General features: G+C 36.6%; 1 protein-coding gene across 3 annotated transcripts in view; it reads left to right on the forward strand.

The window, feature by feature from the left end:
* MAPK10 (mitogen-activated protein kinase 10) overlaps positions 1-7,899 on the forward strand; it is a 488,347-nt gene extending 480,448 nt beyond the window's left edge. For all 3 annotated transcript variants that reach the window (XM_068542104.1, XM_068542103.1, XM_068542105.1), the window contains one exon: positions 7,757-7,899. In XM_068542104.1, the coding sequence (XP_068398205.1) occupies positions 7,757-7,899 (143 nt within the window). The remainder of the gene's footprint in view (positions 1-7,756) is intronic.
* The last annotated feature ends 9,171 nt before the right edge of the window (positions 7,900-17,070 follow it).

Below are 17,070 nucleotides of genomic sequence, written 5' to 3' on the forward strand. Positions count from 1 at the left end.
AGAAAGATGGTATGTATTCACCTTTGCGTATCATGCAGTGCCTGAGTGTTGTGCCTTGCACATAATATTAGCTTGATAAATATTTGAAAATTGCTGCTCAGGTCCTCCCTCAGCATGTTTCTTGGTGCTATTCCAAAGACAGAATTCAGGACAGGATTATAACTTTAATATAGTATGCGATTCAGTATGTTCTTATGCCAGTAAATATTTATTCACCGTATTAATCACCATGAAGATAAACGAACCAAGTATCAGTACATAAATTGTTGCTTTTGGCATTTGCTCATGCTTCAGATAAAGGTTTGCTGCTTTCAGGTGGTTGTTTGATTTATTCATTTTTAGAAATGCATATTCCTGAATTTCTTTTGCACACCTGTTTAGTTTAATATGTTAATGATTAATTATAAAATATGCCACGTAGGCTCTATGTGCATGTGAGAAGGCCAAACTATTTTTTAACCATTCCAACTACCTGTAACAATACTAAATTATCTACCTTCTACGCATGCTCTAAACTATAGTTGACTGGCTTAAACAATTTATAGTTAAAATGATTGTGGATTCAGTCTTTCACTACATGATTTTAAAGGAAAATATTCCTGGCTTAATTTTGAGAAATCATATGTATAATATATATTATATGACATATTTGTGTCTGCTGTATTTGTGTGCATGATGTGGAGACATAGAATAGCCATGTGCTGGAGTTGACTCTTCCAACTCATGAGAGCCACTTGTATACATCCAACTATGAGTTTTTTGACCTCATATTGTAGCTTGAAATCTACCACGCAGGATTTAAGACATAGAAATTGGCCGACTCTACAAATCAAGGCATTCCTCCCCGCTGGAGAGCCAATTGTTAAATTTTTATTGGAACACTACTGTGCGTCTGTGTGTGTGTGTGTGTGTGTGTGTGTGTGTGTGCATGGTATATATATATATGCAGTAACCTATGCTGGAAAGAAAAAGCAATTACCAAGAAAACTTTTGAAAAGTCAGCTTTTTTTGCATTCTTCATTATATTCACCTTTTCTCATTAATGTTGCATATCACATTTTATTTTGTAAATAGCTAGGATGAAGTAATACTACAACATAGACTCCCTTAATATTCAGTCACAGCAATGCTGGGAGCCCCGCAGCAAGGGAATAAGTTAATGCAGTTTCTCAGTGACAAAATTGTTCTAATACCCAAACTCATGTTTTAGTGATGCTTTTAAAATATAAATAGGAAGTTAAATGTGCATTTGCCTAATAATACATAGCTTTGAAATTTATTGATGGAATTGTATATCAATAAGAAATAAATCTAAACCTCAGATACATTTCTAAATAAATAATTATACTCCCTTCTGCTATCTGATTTCACTTGAACAGTGATTTATTTTCAAGAATAGCATGGCTGCTTGCTTTCTGAATTGATTTGTAAAGATTGCTAAGGGAATAGCAGTCCGTGAATATAAATAAATTTTCATCTAAAAGTATTTGTTATAGAATGTTAGAGCTAGAACAGACTAGGAGGTCATCTAACTCTCAGTCTGTTCACCACCTCATTGTGCCTGAGAAGTAAACCTCCCACAAGTAACAATGACTCGCCAAGATAGGGATGCTTAACATCAGGATGGGCAGAGATTTTTTAGAAACTCTACATGGAAGATAAAGCTCTTCAGGTGATTTTAACATATAGCCCCTCCCCCTCCATATTCTGCACCCCATGGGAGTGTGTCCCTCCCAATTAGTCACAGATCTAGTCCAACAATTTTTTTACTTAAAAACCTCAGCCCCAAACAAATTGAAGCTGAAGATCATGAAGACAGAGAAGGAATATATCTCAGTGTTTTTTTTTTAATTCTAGTAGTTCTAATTCTTTGTGTCTACTTTTTTTTAATGTTTGGATAGGTCAGGAAAATAATTTCCTTTAAGAAGCAGAACAACCTTTTCCCCTGAAATAATGAATACCTTTGGCTAGATAACTTCTAGCTGATACATTTTTGTTATTGTAAGTTACTTCTTTCCATAAAACCTAATTTTTTTCAGGTAAAGTTGAAAGTAGCTAGTATTTTTTGTTTGCAACTCTGTTAGTATTTTCAGTTAATTTTAATGACATTTTTATTGACAAAAATTTGTCATACTTTACTGATGATAAAACATTTTAAAAACTGTGTATCTTTACTGGTTTCTCTGAAAACAGTATAGGAAGAAGGGATATTTATCACATTGCTAGTATATCCTGGGCAAGTGGACATTATAATTAAGTTCAATTCAGTTCAGTTCTATTTAAGAGATTGTCACAAGCTGTTTGGCAGTAAATTAATAACTTGAAACCAAAATCTATGTCTGGATCTTTCTATTATTTGTGTTTGGTTTTATGGTTTAAACGTTTATTTATTGCCTACACAAAAAAACAGACTTGAGAGGATCATCCAGTAAAGCCAGAGGTGGCTACAGTCGAGAAGGCATATATTATGGTGCAATAGAAAAAGTAATACAGAAGTAAAAGTTTTTTTATATTATAGTGGGGGACAATTTTTAACAACCATCTCTTTTTTTAAAAAAAACGACTGATTATAGCATTTACTAATTTCTATGCTGTAAATATTCTCACTGTGATCAACTTCAAGCTACTGATGTGACATCAATGAGGGCAGAGTTGGAAAGAAATGCTAATAACTGACTCTCAAAAGCCACTGCAGCACACCACTAGATAATACACATGATTCTCCCACCATAGCACTGTATAAAGAGGGACGGCTTCTCATACAACCCTTCTCATGGGAATGAAATGGGGATTTTATAGAGGAAGCATTAGAAGAGAGAACCTCTTTTAATGCATTTGTGCTATAAGAAATCAGGAACAATAATCTATGGAACCCTAGAAATACAGCTGATAAAGATTCTGAACTTTGATTAACTGAATACCAGCTATAATTTGCATTCAACTTTGATAAAATAGATGGCAGGACCATTCCAACATAGAAGATAGAAATTACAGAAAGCCAGCTGATGAACAAAAGGAGAAGAAAGACAACTACAACAAAGTGATTTCCCTTAGCCAAAACTAGGTCAGCAGTTTCATCCATTTCATAGCAGGGAGAAATTTGCTTTCCCTCACAGAACCTCTCTAGAAGAGTACACACAAAAGATACTCAGCATTTTGTTAAACTGAGTTCTTATTCTCAAGAGTTGCTCAAGAGTTGGGATAGAGGAAGATAGGAGAAATTAAGAAATATAATGAAAGAAATCAAAAGAAGCAAGGGAAACATAAACATGAAGTAATCATGTGACAAAACTATATATAACAGGCTGACCCATATGGCATAACACTTAGAATGGTAAGTACGTTGAAAATATGCTGATTATAAAATAGGTGCAGTAGGAATGTGATCCCCTGTATATGAAGAATTTATTAAAAGCTGCCCTGACTTTTGTTGCCTTCATTCAGAATTATTTATAGATAAAAATTTGTGTTTTACTGGGGAAATTTCTTCAATATTTTTTGTATAATTTCTCTAGCTGCCATTGTTGTGAGTTTGTGTTTATTTGTAAACATCAATCTTATAAGGGAGCCTAATCTCAGCTAAGTCTTATCTCACGCTGCTTGAATCAGTACTCAGCTTTAACTGTGACCATTGGAACATGTCCACATAATCAGTTTCAACCAGGAAAGGAGAAAAAGCTTATCTCAAAAGAATACCAGGTCGATTTTGTTGAGATACTTTAAAATACTTTTTGGTTTGCATTAAGCCAAGGGACACAGAATAGCTAAAACAATCTTGAAAAAGAACACAGTTGGAGGATTCACACTTCCTTATTTCAAAACTTACCATAAACCTGTAATAGTCAAGACAGTGTGGTATTTGCATGAATATACACATACAGATCATTGAAATGAAATTGAGGGTGCAGAAATAAAGCCTTATATTTATGATCAATTGATTTTTAACAAGGATTTCAAGACAATTCCATGGGCAAAGAATAGTCTTTTCAGTAATTGGAGCTGGGATAACTAGATCTCCACATGCAAAGGAATGAAGGTGAATCTCTACCTCATCATATGCAAAAATGAAACACAAAATGGATCATAGACTTCAATGTAAGGGGTAAAATTATAAAACATAGGAGTAAATCTTCATGATCTTTGGTTAGGAAATGGTTTCTTAGATATGACACTAAAAGCACAAATGAAAAAATAATAGTTAAATCCAACTTAATATTTAAAAAATGTGCTTCAAAAGACACCATCAAGAAAGTGAAAAGACAATCTATAGAATAGGAGAAAAACATCAGCAAGTCTTACATGATAAGGGACTTATATCCATAATATATAAAGAACTCTTACAATCCACTAATAAAAAGAACATAACACAATTTAAAAAATGGCCAAAGTATCTGAACAGACATTTCTCCAAAGAAGATATACAAATGTTTAACAAGCACATGAAAAGATGCTCAACATAATTAGCCATCAGGAAAATGCAAATAAATCACAATGAGATACCACTTCACCTACATTAGGATGGCTATCATCAAAAAGATAGATAATAAGTGTTGGAGAGGATAGGGGGAAATTGAAGCCCTCATACACTGCTGGTAAGAATGTAAACTGATGCAGCCACTTTGAAAAACAGTTTGGCTGTTCCTCAAATATTAAACATAGAGTTATTCTATGACCCAGCAATTCTCCTCTTAAGTATTTACCCAAGAGAAATAAAACCTTGTACATTAATGCTCATAACAACATTATTCATAATAGCCAAAAAAGTAGAAACAACCTAAATGTCCATGAAATGACCAGCGACTAATAAATAGATAAACAAAAGTGATGTATTCATACAGTGGAATGTTATTCAGCCATAAAAAGGAATGAAGTAGTGATTTAAATAAACCTTGAAAATATTATGCTGTGTGAAAGAAACCAGTCACAAAAGATCACATGTTGTATGATTCCATTTAACTGATATGTCCAGAATAGACAATTTTATAGAGACAGAAAGTAAGTTAGTCATTGCCTCGGGTTGGTAAGAAACAGAGTATAGGGTTTCCTTTTGGGGTGATGAAAACACTACAAAATTGATTCTTGTGATGGTTGTACAACTTTGAGAATATCCTAAAAAAAATTGAATTGTACAAATTAGATTTGTGAATTTTGTCTCAATGAAGCTGTTAAAAAAAGTTACATGGGCAATATTTTATATTTCAAGTCAAAACTAAATCTAAACTCTAGTACTGTGATTTGAAAGCCATCTGTAGTATAGGGATATATCGTCTAGGAGATAAATGGACAGTAATCTCACTCTGTTGGCCCACAATTGATCAAGCCTTTATTAGAATTCTGTATCTCGTTTTAATCGCTACCCTTTAGTAATGATGTGGAAAAATTGAATATGATTCTGAGAAGCCCATCACAGTGATGCTCAATTATTACAGGCCAAAGCTGATGAAAGAACATGAGGATGTTGGTATAATTTAATCTAGAATCAAGGGGAAAAGCAGAGCTGGGTATTTGGGCTATGTAATCAAGGGTTGTCTGCTGGCATAGGAAATCTACTAGTATAGGTCATGAGAGGAAATGAACTAGCTCTGCATCATAACTGTAAAGGATATAATTAAGTAAAGTTGGAATAAATTGAAACCAGATAACTTCACATTATATATTTTTCTGGTAATGAGAGTAAAATTATTTACAGGAAGATGTTAACAAGACAGATTTAAAAATCTAGAGACACTTAAGATTAGGAAGTACAGATACTTTTAAGAGTTTAAAGAACATGAAAAATGCATAAGCCTTTTGTATATGAAAATACAGGATACAAATGGATATACATTAAATGATTACAGTTAAAGAAACTTCCTAGCAAAAAGACTAGAAAGAAATATACCAGAAGTTTAACCATTCTTATCATTAATTTGAGGATGAGTGCATATTGTTATCTTTTTTCCTGTATTTTTTATATTTCTCATAATTTACATAAATATATTTATAATCAACAAACAAAAATTTTAAAAGCATATAGGGTACATATAATCTGTTTTAGTTTATGTGTGTGCATCCTCTCCAGATACTGTCACATTTTAAAAAAAATATTTGTTTCTTATTTATTTATTTATGGCTGTATTGGGTCTCTGTTGCTGCACGCGGGCTTTCTGTAGTTGCGGCAAGCGGGGGCTACTCTTCGTTGCGGTGCGCGGGCTTCTCATTGCGATGCCTTTTCTTGTTGCGGAGCATGGGCTCTAGGCGCATGGGCTTCAGTAGTCGTGGCATGCGGGCTCAGTAGTTGTGGCTCATGGGCTCTGGAGCGAAGGCTGAGTAGTTGTGGCTCACGGGCTCAGTTGCTCCGTGCATGTGGGATCTTCCTGGATCAGGGCTCGAACCCGTGTCCCCTGCATTGGCAGGCAGATTCTTGACCACTGCGCCACCAGGGAAGTCCGACTGTCACATTTTAATCACATTTTTTCCTCAGGAAAGAAATGTCTATGCCAGGAACTAAGAGATTGTGATAACCTCTCCACTTCATTAGATTTTTTTTCGGAATTATTAGAGCTATCTGATAACACTATCTTATTTGGGATTTATGATTTTCACCAAATATATCTTACACACTATATTTGCTCAAATAAAATACAATTTAGTGAGAATTCCTCATCTCTTATTTAAGATGCTTATACTTTAGATATTTTTAATAGTGAACTATTTCACAAAACATACATTTTACCACCCATATTGCTTGAGTATAAAGAGAAAAAGTGATTGGACTCTTTCCAGGATGCTCTGGTTTAATTTGATTTTACAGTGCCACTGGCTCATCTTTCCTTTGTGGTTCTCAAAGCTGTTGTAGCTCAACAGGTATTTACTGAGTGATTACCATGAGCAAGTTTCTTCTCAGAGTTTCAAAATCTTTATATTCCCACATAGCAGATAAATTTTTAAAATTTTGCAAATTAATCTAAGTTAGTAATTCAGAGTTCTTATTTGGAGATTCCCAGGTAAGCAAGCCTGCTGGAAAGTAAACACACAATCAAGAGGTGTGCTCTGGCTTCTATTCTTTTTTTGGTCTATGGTAACTTTCATACACAGTCCTAGTTGGCTTTTCTATATGGACTTTTAAGTTTGATGTCAAATTAATGACTATGTAATAATATTTACTTAATATACGTTCATTTCTCTAGAGCTGCAGCCTCCAAGTAATTCTTATTTCTGGGCTTCCCCTCAGCCCATATTTCTGGGGTAGGCATCTTATGTGTGTTTGTTTTAATAGCTCACTGAATTTGAAAGCATCCAGGCTCAGATGATTACATTAAAGGGTTTTGCTCATTTGCCTTCTCCATAGAACAGTGGTCTTCAGCCCTTGACACCACAGTCTCTGGGGAGCTTTTAAAACATGCAAATGCCTTGACTTCACCCAAGGCCAACTGTATTACAATATTGGAGGTACAAGGGGTGATTGGGGTTTTTAGTGGTGTTTTTTTTATTTTTTGTTTTCCTTTAAGAGCATTACAGGTGATTTCTAAGGTAGAGTGAGATTTGACAATTACTGCATTAGCCTGTGAATAACTTGTGACCAGGGCTGCTGTGTTGTTATCTTGATTTTCACCATCTAATACAGTGCTCTGTATTCGTTGTTCTATGAAAGTTTGTCAAATGAGTGATGGGCCAGACATCCCCTATCATATTTGCCCGTGCCTGCAACCTGAGTGACATTCAGCTGAGTCCAGTTCCAGGTTTAGTCATGTTGGTCTTCATTTTCTTAGCACAGGTGCAGCAGTGAACAGCAGTGAGAGTCTCCCTCCATCCTCGTCTGTCAACGATATCTCCTCCATGTCCACCGACCAGACCCTGGCATCTGACACTGACAGCAGCCTGGAAGCCTCAGCAGGACCCCTGGGTTGTTGCAGGTGACTAGCCGCCTGCCTGCGAAACCCAGCGTTCTTCAGGAGATGATGTGATGGAACACACACACGCAGACACTCACGCACACACACAAACACAGACACGCAACGACAAGAAAACAGCAAGGGAGAGAGTCCGAGCCTAAAATTGAAACAAATCTTTCAGCCTGCTTCTTCTCCAGAGTTCTGTATTGCAGCTAAGCCAAATGTATATTTAACTTCTAGTTGCTCTTGCTTTGGTCTTCTTCTAACAATGCTTACTACAGAAAGCAAATCAAACACAATTAGAGAAGCCTTTTCCATAAAGTGTAATTTTAATGGCTGCAGAACCAGCGACCTGTAACTGCCCTTTCAAATGGCATGACAAGGTGTGCAGTGGCCCCATCCAGCATGTGTGTGTCTCTATCTTGCATCTACCTGCTCCTTTTGGCCTAGTCAGATGGATGTAGATACAGATCCGCATGTGTCTGTATTCATACAGCATACTTACTTAGAGATGCTACTGTCAGTGTCCTCAGGGCTCTACCAAGACATCACGCACTGGGGTACCACATGGTCCATTTCATGTGATCTATTACTCTGACATAAACCCGTCTGTAATATATTGCCAGTATATAAGCTATTTAGTTTGTTAATTGATTAAGCTGTATGTCTTACAAGAAAACATGTAAAGGGGGGAAGATGGGGGGAGTGAGCTCTCTTGGACCCTTGAAGATGTAGCTTCCAAATTTGAACTGATTAAATGGCACCTGTATACCAATTTCTAGAAAGAACATATGTGATGCTTATGTACAGTGTGGGGTGGGAGGGGGTAACAGTTTCCAGGTGCTAATTGTTTTTTGACCTTTAGAAGGAAGGCAGGAATAAAGGCTGAGGGTCTTTTCTCTGATAGAGAGTGGTGGGGCCGTGCGGAGGAAGGCATGAAGGAGATTATTAGCCAGATACTAGGAGACACCGACATTCATATTTTAGAAAGGAGACCCCATTTGCTGTTTACAAATCATGTGTCACAACTGGCAGGTGAAGAGGCAGGGTTAGTGTGTGCATATCTGATGGTAAGAACCCCTCCCTGAAACAGAGTGGAATCGCTTCCATATGGTATCCCTCACAGAAAATGAGCCTATCTAGGCTATTTTCAGATTGTAGGTTGTGTTTTCCATGAGTGTGCTACTTTCCAGGTTTATACCTTGCCAAGGTCTTATTTAGAGAAGAAATATTACTGCCCTCTTCTAGAATTAAAAAAAGAAATTACTTAAAAAATACCCAAAGCCCAGGATGATCCTCAGGTTAGCCTTTGAAAACATTTCCACAGACATTCCTCAGGGGTTTCCGCGACTCCTTAATATGGCTGATGTTTCATGTTTATTTGTTTATTTCATAAATTTCAACAATCCAAGAAGGGCTGATCATCTGAGTTTTGTACCGCAGGTGACGTGATGGCAATAACTCTGCCCATAAGTTACTGCTGCTAAATAGCTTTAGCAATAGAGTGTCTTAAAAGCCATGAAGCATTTATGTCAATGTTTAGCAAAATCTCCTGAATTTAGCTCAAATTAAATGAAAGTGCTTTCCTGGGCACTTAAGGAGGCACTGTGAAACATCCTGGTTCTATACAAGGCGATACCAGGGTGACTTCTCAGCAATAATAGGGACCAGGTCGAGGCTTCTCTTCTTATTCACTTTGGTGAAGTATTCATCACAGCTCTTTGCACTCTGACCATTTTGGTGCTCACCAACGCGGTGGTATTTCACCTGAAGAAGAAGTGAAACGCATGGGATGGGTGGTTGATATGTGTGAGATGACTGGCAAATGGAATCCCTTTGAAAACAGAGCAGACAAGAATGCCAGTGCTCTGAAAACTGCCTTAAACACAACAGTAGGAAAGCTGTGTCTCTTTTCAAGCAATAGAGTCAACACTGACCATCGCCGTGGGAGCGATGTTGCCATTTATGGTATTGCTTCACACAGTAGGATTCATGACAAGAGGTCATTTGTTTCAAATGGAGAGAAGAAAAGTTAGACTGTGCCGCTTGTCTCCTGGAATAGCAGGGGCCCAGTTTCTCTATCTTGCTGCCAGAGTTTTTGGTTAATATTGCAGACAACCTGATTTTAAAAATGCTTCCACAATCACATGAGATTTCTCACTTTTCTTTCTGTCACACTCCCCCAACCCCCTCACCCTTTTTTAAAGCTTCTCTTCTCTGTATTCCTTTTTCTTTGCTTATCTTCTTTCTCCATGCTCTTCTCTTGCTATACCTGTGGCCTTTCCACTCCCGGCTCTTTAAACACACAGGATTGAGTGCAGAGAGCAGGCAGCTGTTGAAAGAGAGTCACAAGGGAAATTTCATCAGCCACAAAATGACATCAGAAGACAGAAGAAAATCTCCAGCCAGCATCTTAGAACTGCTTGACACTTAGACTCTCTCTCATGTCTGTGGAAGTGAATTTTTTTTTTTTCAATCAGGTGAAACCAGGCAAGAACTAGCTAATGCCCCTCCCCTGCTATTGCCACCTTCCCTAAACTCTACTAGTCTGATCTCTCCTGTTGTATGGCTCTTGGGGGCTGATTACCTTTAGCCAGAACTCCCTATGGACAAGAAAAAATGAAACAAATCCTTCATAGTGAAATATCATGTACAGATTGAGCTAAGGGTTAGCTTCTTGACTGCCTATAGAATTAATTTTCCTAGGTTGTCAAAGCAAGACAGGTGATGGGCCAACAAAGAGAATAATCATTTCAAAAGCCCGCCGGTCCTTCACTATCTTGGGTCCTTTTTATTATAGTATCTTCAGGAGGTGATTATGTTATTACCAAATTCACAGAATATACTATGTTCTGCATTGAGTCTTCTTTTCTTAAAAAAACAAATGTTTCCTGTATAGTCACCTGTTACTTCCAAAGGACTCTCTTGCTTTTCAGGCAGGGAAGTGTCAAGTCACCTGGTCTATATTCTTGGAAAACGTGAAGGTCCTGCCTGTAGTTGGGGGGTTCCTTTCGGAATGTGAAGTTGGCACTCTGAGAGGCCTAACCTGACACTTCCTATAGGGCAAGTAGTTTCACAGTGATCCTTAAAGAAATGTTTCATAGTATTTTGTAGGAGGGATAGCTGTATGCCTATGTGCAGGAGGAACTAGATTGTTGGGAGATCTTGGCAAAACCACCACTACCACTTTGATTTTTTTATATGTATTTTGTGGGCCAATGTGTTAAAAAGAGATACATTGGCCTTACAACCAAATTTCTTATTGTGGAATAAAAACTGATAATAATCTTGCATCTTCAAGAATCTGATGACTGAGCTTTGAGGGAATGTACCCCACAGGTGGACCAGAGTCTGGTCAGTTCCCTCCAATTGGAGTAAACTATTTAATTGCGGGCCAAGGAGCTGGATAATTTTTTCTCAATCTTTTATCATTAACAGAAAATTATTACCTGTGGATACTGATAGCAGCTGACTGATAAATCCGAAAATAGACCTTGACAAGTGGAATAAGTAGAATAGGTGAGATTACATAAATCCTTTTATGACCTTCCAGGGGAAAAAAAAAAAAAAACAATAAGCAAAACAGACTTTTAAATTTTAAATAGTCACTGCAAAATCTAAATTCTGCAAAGTCTATTTCTATTTGATTCTCTTAACATATGACAATATAAATCTTAAAAGCATTATGCTCTGCACAGAACGCGATCATCAGCTTTGCTGAAAAAGTTATCTTCTATAGCTCAGAGAAAGGGATCAAGTTGCCCCAGGAATCTTTGAGCCCACCCACCTTGGGTCTGAGGAGAAATCCCACCCCTGCCCTACTCACAATACCCCACACGTGTTTTAATTGTGAAAGACAGACATTTTCCACAGATACCATTGAACCAAGAATGGAAACTCTTTCCTCTAAGAACAACAATCAAGTTATAATGTAAATAGTTATATTAATTATTTTCCATGTGATTAAAATATAAGATTTTATTTCTTTTAGCACTTGGGCAGTTTTTTCACTGTCTGAAATGGCTCACATTGACCCATTTCCTTGGTCAGCAAGCTGAAATGGAAGGCCTCTGTATATGGACTCCTGTACATCTAACTTTTGATTACGTGGGACCAATGGCCAGTATATTCTAGTGGACACAAATCTCCCACCCCTAGTTAGCATTAAACTCTTCACCTTGCCATGTCTATCTTGCAACAAGACCTGACTTGAACCTGCCTGTTATTCTGCATGATTGGACTCCAAAGACTACTACAAATGATGAGAATTGTCCTGTGTCCGTGTTCATAAAATGGACTTAAAACCCACATCCATATTCATACACGTCTCACCTCTACAGTTCTAGATCAATCCTGGAAGGCAAAACTATGTACATCCAGTTTCTCTGCAAGGTCTTAGTGGTAAGAACTGAAAGTCAGCCTGATGGATCAAATGCACTTCAGTGATGTTTAATAAGGATTTGAAATTATTTAAATCATTTCTGTGTTCTTTCTCTCTTTTTTTATTTTTTTTTTTCCTTTATTTTCAAAATGTTGGTGGAACAAGAGAGCGAACGAGGGGAGAACTTTGGCTTTTTTGAACTCTTTGTAGGTGGATACTATGTCGATACATTATGATTTCTGTTTCTTATGAACTATTAAAAACTAGAGCAAATCTGCTTCCAGTAACATAAAGCCAAATCCAAATCCAGACTTTGTTGGAGTTTGCCTTGTTGCCAGTGGTTGTTGTGCTGCTCACTGTCTTGGGTTTCATGTCCTGACAGTAACTCTGAAGCATCTCACATGATTTCATCATGTGGTCTGATTGTGCCAGGGAATAAATAAGAAATGAGGAATGACCTACTTTTTCACGGTGGGTAATGAGTGTGTAATATGTATGTGACCATGCAGAAGGCTGTGCTTTCATTTGAGATTGGTTTCTTCTAAAAATGACCTTCTTTTCTGTCTAGGGATATTGGTTGTACATCTGCAATTCAGTAAGTTTCCTTTAAGGTATAAGATGGATGGAAAGGAAAAAATAATTTTCTGGAAGTATTAGGTGACTAAAACAGGGTTAAATATCTTAGGTTAATTTATTAGAATTTCTAATCAGTTTAATTATTACTCGAGAGAGGGTAAAAAATTTTTTTTTTGTCTACATGGTAGCCAACCTTAATATCTCAAACTCCTTGGTGAATTTTTTAAAATATGATTTTGTGTCTTGATAAGGTCACCAAACCCACGTTAATTAAGCTGGAAGTGTCTGACAGTGTTGAGGAATGGCCCTTCTATTTCTGTAAATAAAGCATTTTGTTTAACCAGTTAACTATTAGAAAAAAATCTGGAAGATAAACATACCTATTCTTTTGCGTTAACACAATTTATCCTTTTATTTATAAGAAAAATAGAAACCCAAAGCCTTTTGTTATCTCTGGCGTAGATTTTATTCTAATTTAAACCACAGATCTTTACTCTCTTAGTAAAATAAGTTTAAAAGTGGCCAAATATAGGAACCTGAAAATACCCACAATGTTAAGATGGGAAATTAAATTCCACAAGATTGTTTATGGAGAGAAGGGGTCAGAAGGAATTATTGGTGCATACCAGGTACCATAAAATGTTACCAAATATTTGGGTAAGTTTGACCCAGTTTGCAGTAAGAAGAAAGGTGTCTTGAAAACTACCTTTCTTGCAGCTACTTATGCAACAACCAGTCTAGAAGGAGGATTCTGTTTGCTCAGTAGTTGAACTGGGTTTTACCCAAGATAGAGATTTTTTTGACCTTACCGATTTATCAGAATGGTAATTTTTACTTGTTGCGTGCCTTTCCTCCCAGCTTTTTGAAAGTCATGCCTGGAAGACATTTGCAACTAGTGAAACACACTGAAAATCCCACTGTCTCAGATCAGTTCATGTCAGGGACCAATGAACGCGGCAAGTCATCTCCCTCAGGTCCAGACTGAATTCCATCTGCTCATCCTTTTAGATCAGTGTGTTCTGTTTTAGTTACTGAAACAAGCTGTAGAAATGCACAGTTCTTGAGCACATGAAATGTGATGGCACATACACAAATAAGAGTCAAATGCCCCTTTGAAATTTCCCATCCTCTCTATGTCACATATTTCTTGCTTTAAAGATATGCTTATCCTAGTATAAAACCCAATGTAAAATAAGTCTGAAATGCAATTTAGAGGATTTAAGCTTTACTCCATGGAGTGAGTGACTTCACTTCCTTGTCACTGAACTTCTGATACTGTCCTTCCCTGAATTCTTGTCTGGAATCCTTCTGTTTACCCAGCAGTCCACTTTGTCTGCAACTCAAAAGCAGGTGCAAAATGTTATTCATCTTAAAAACTCTCCACACTCTGCTTAGAAAAGTGTATCACTCATAGTTTGCCTTCCATTAACACTTTTATATTCATATTTGTGAAAATATTGTCTGTGAACAGTTATACACAAAATCAATTTTTATAACCCAAATAATATTTTACATGGACTAAGGAAACTAGTAATATTAAAGTACTTCTTTTATGAAAGGAAGACTTTCAAAAAGCAATTGCTTCTTCCTTAATGTTAACATTTTGCAAACTTGGATTTCGTGCAAATCAAGCTCTAAGAAGATAGCTCTAAATTTCTAGTTTAATTTCTGAGGTACGTTCTTAAGTGGTACATTCATTCACTCCAAAAACATTTATTGAACATCTATTTATGTGTCCTAGGTAGGAGACAAATACAGTATAGTCCTTATCCTCACAACTTCAGAGTAAATTAATCTTTCAGTTTAAAAATAAGTGGTTAAAGCAAAACAAACAAACAAACAAACAAACAAACATTTAATTCATTTATTTACTTTCTTTTAAAATAATAATGTGTTCAAATTAGTGGTGTGACTTGAATGATTCCATTTTTATTATTCTCTTAAAGCAATGAAACAAGAAATCTGCTTCTTTCAATATTATCATTTTGTCTAAGTACATGTAAGTACACTTAATGAATCAGCAAAAGAAAACTCTGGATATTTTCCATGACATTATAGGAGATGAAAACATTTTTTACAATTTATTTTAAAAATAGCATAGAGATGAAAGATACAAGTAGGCCTGCACTAACTCAATGAGGAAATATATGTATCTTTACTCTCACTCCTTTAATCAAAAGATTTACTGCTATCTTTTGGTAGGTCTTAAACAAATTGTCTGTCACCAGATAAAGGGAGAAATGTGATGACATTTTGAGACGTTGTCAATAACTTATGATATTTGTATCCTGGAAAAAATAGATTAAAATTTCAGAGGCTAAAAAACAACAACAACAACAAAACAGAATGGATGCTTTTTTTCTACATTATATAAAGTTATTCAGATACACGTTTCCTCTGAGAGCTATTAGACCTGGATGCTGAGCTTGAGGCTCATATTTCTGGCATCAAAATCTCCAGATCAGCAGATGACATCACAACCTGTACTGGAGTATCTCTCTGCAGTGAAGCTCTCATACGAAGCCAAATCTCTGAAATTTGTTTAGTCTGTAAGTGATGAATGGAACCCTAAAATAACTTAGGGTAGAATTTAGTCATTTAATATTTTTTATTAGAAACTCCAACTGAGAACATCCCTGAATATATGAACCTGAAATTTGGCATTGAACTCTGAATATTCACTCATTGACTCATGCCGCAAATATTGCTTGAGCACTTCAGTTTTCCGAGGACTATTCTATGCACACGTAGTTGTGATCAATTCAGGCAACCTTTCTGCCTTCACGTAATCTACATTCTAGTGGAGAAGTAAGGTCGTAGCTAGCACTAAGAAGACAGACAAAGCAGGTTAAAAGAATAAGACATGAAAAAGGGTGCCATTTAGATGAGGTGGTCAGGGCAGGCCTCTCAGAAAGGTGATATTTGGGCAGAGACCTGAATAAAGTGAGGGAATGAGCCATATCAGTATCTGAGGGAAAAGCAAGTGTAAAGGCCCTGGAGTAAGGGCTTGCTTGTATATATAAGGAATGGCAAAGAGTCTTGTGGATGAAGCAGAATGGACAACATTAGTGTGAATAAATGAAACTGGAGAGGTAAGCAGGGTTAGAGCATAGCAAGATCTTGGGATTTTATTCTAAACATGGGAAGATGATGGATAGAAATAAGCATGGAAATAATATAAGCTAATTTTTCTTTTTGAAAGGATCCCTCTGGCTGAGTAGAGAGAGGAGGTTAAGAAGAAAGAGAAGAAAGATAAGAATGGAAATGAAGAGTCCAAATGACTCAAAAGAATGGAAATGAAGTAGGGTGTAACAGTAGTCCAGAAAGACATGATGGGGCTTGAACTAGAAAGTGCTGATGCTGAGAAGGGGTTGGATTCAGGATCTAATTAAGGATACATTGTGAAGGCAAAGTTGAAAAGATTTGCTGATGGATTGATATGTGATATGAAAGAAAGAGATCAAGGAATGACTGGATTTTTAAGAAATCTAAACCACAGGTAAATGATAGTGCAGTTGACTGTGAACGATGGGTTAGGAGCATATTTGGGAAGAAAATCATATTTGTTGTTGGAAATGTCAGTTGATGATTAGATATTCAAGTGAAGTAGCTGGAGTATCTACGAGGCTGGAGTTAAGGGAAGAAATTGAGCTGAAACATAAATCTGAGAGTAGTCAGCTTATGAGTGTTCATTGAAACCAGATTATATGAGACAATTAAGAAACTGAGTATAGATGAAGAAGAAGAAGTCTAAAGATGGACGCACCTCTTGTTCCAACGTATAGAAATCAGGAACAGAAGAGTATTCTAAGGAATGTCCGGTGAAGTAGAGGGAAAACGAGGACCTGGCGCTGTCCTGGAAGCCAAATAAAGGTGTTTCAAAAATGAGGGAGTGGGCACCAGGGACAATGCTACTGAGTGAGTGAGTAAGATGGGGACTGAAGATTGACAATTGGACTTGACTTTGTGAAGGTCATGGCTGACCTTGACTGAAGTGGTTTCTCTGCAATTTTGAGCAAGAAAGCATGACGCCAGTGAATTTAAGAGAACATGGGAGGTGAGAAGTTAGGAACAAGTATAGAAAATTGAAGAATTTTTTTTCTAAAAAGTGAAACAGAAGAATGATATTGAAATTAGTCATACATAGGATATGAAGAGAGGATTTTTAAAAAGTTATTACAGCACAGGTATATGTTGTTGGGACTAATATTTAAGAGCAAAATGTGTAATGCAAGAGAG

This window comes from Eschrichtius robustus, chromosome 4 (assembly GCF_028021215.1).
Source record: "Eschrichtius robustus isolate mEscRob2 chromosome 4, mEscRob2.pri, whole genome shotgun sequence".
Classification (NCBI taxonomy): Eukaryota; Metazoa; Chordata; class Mammalia; order Artiodactyla; family Eschrichtiidae; genus Eschrichtius; species Eschrichtius robustus.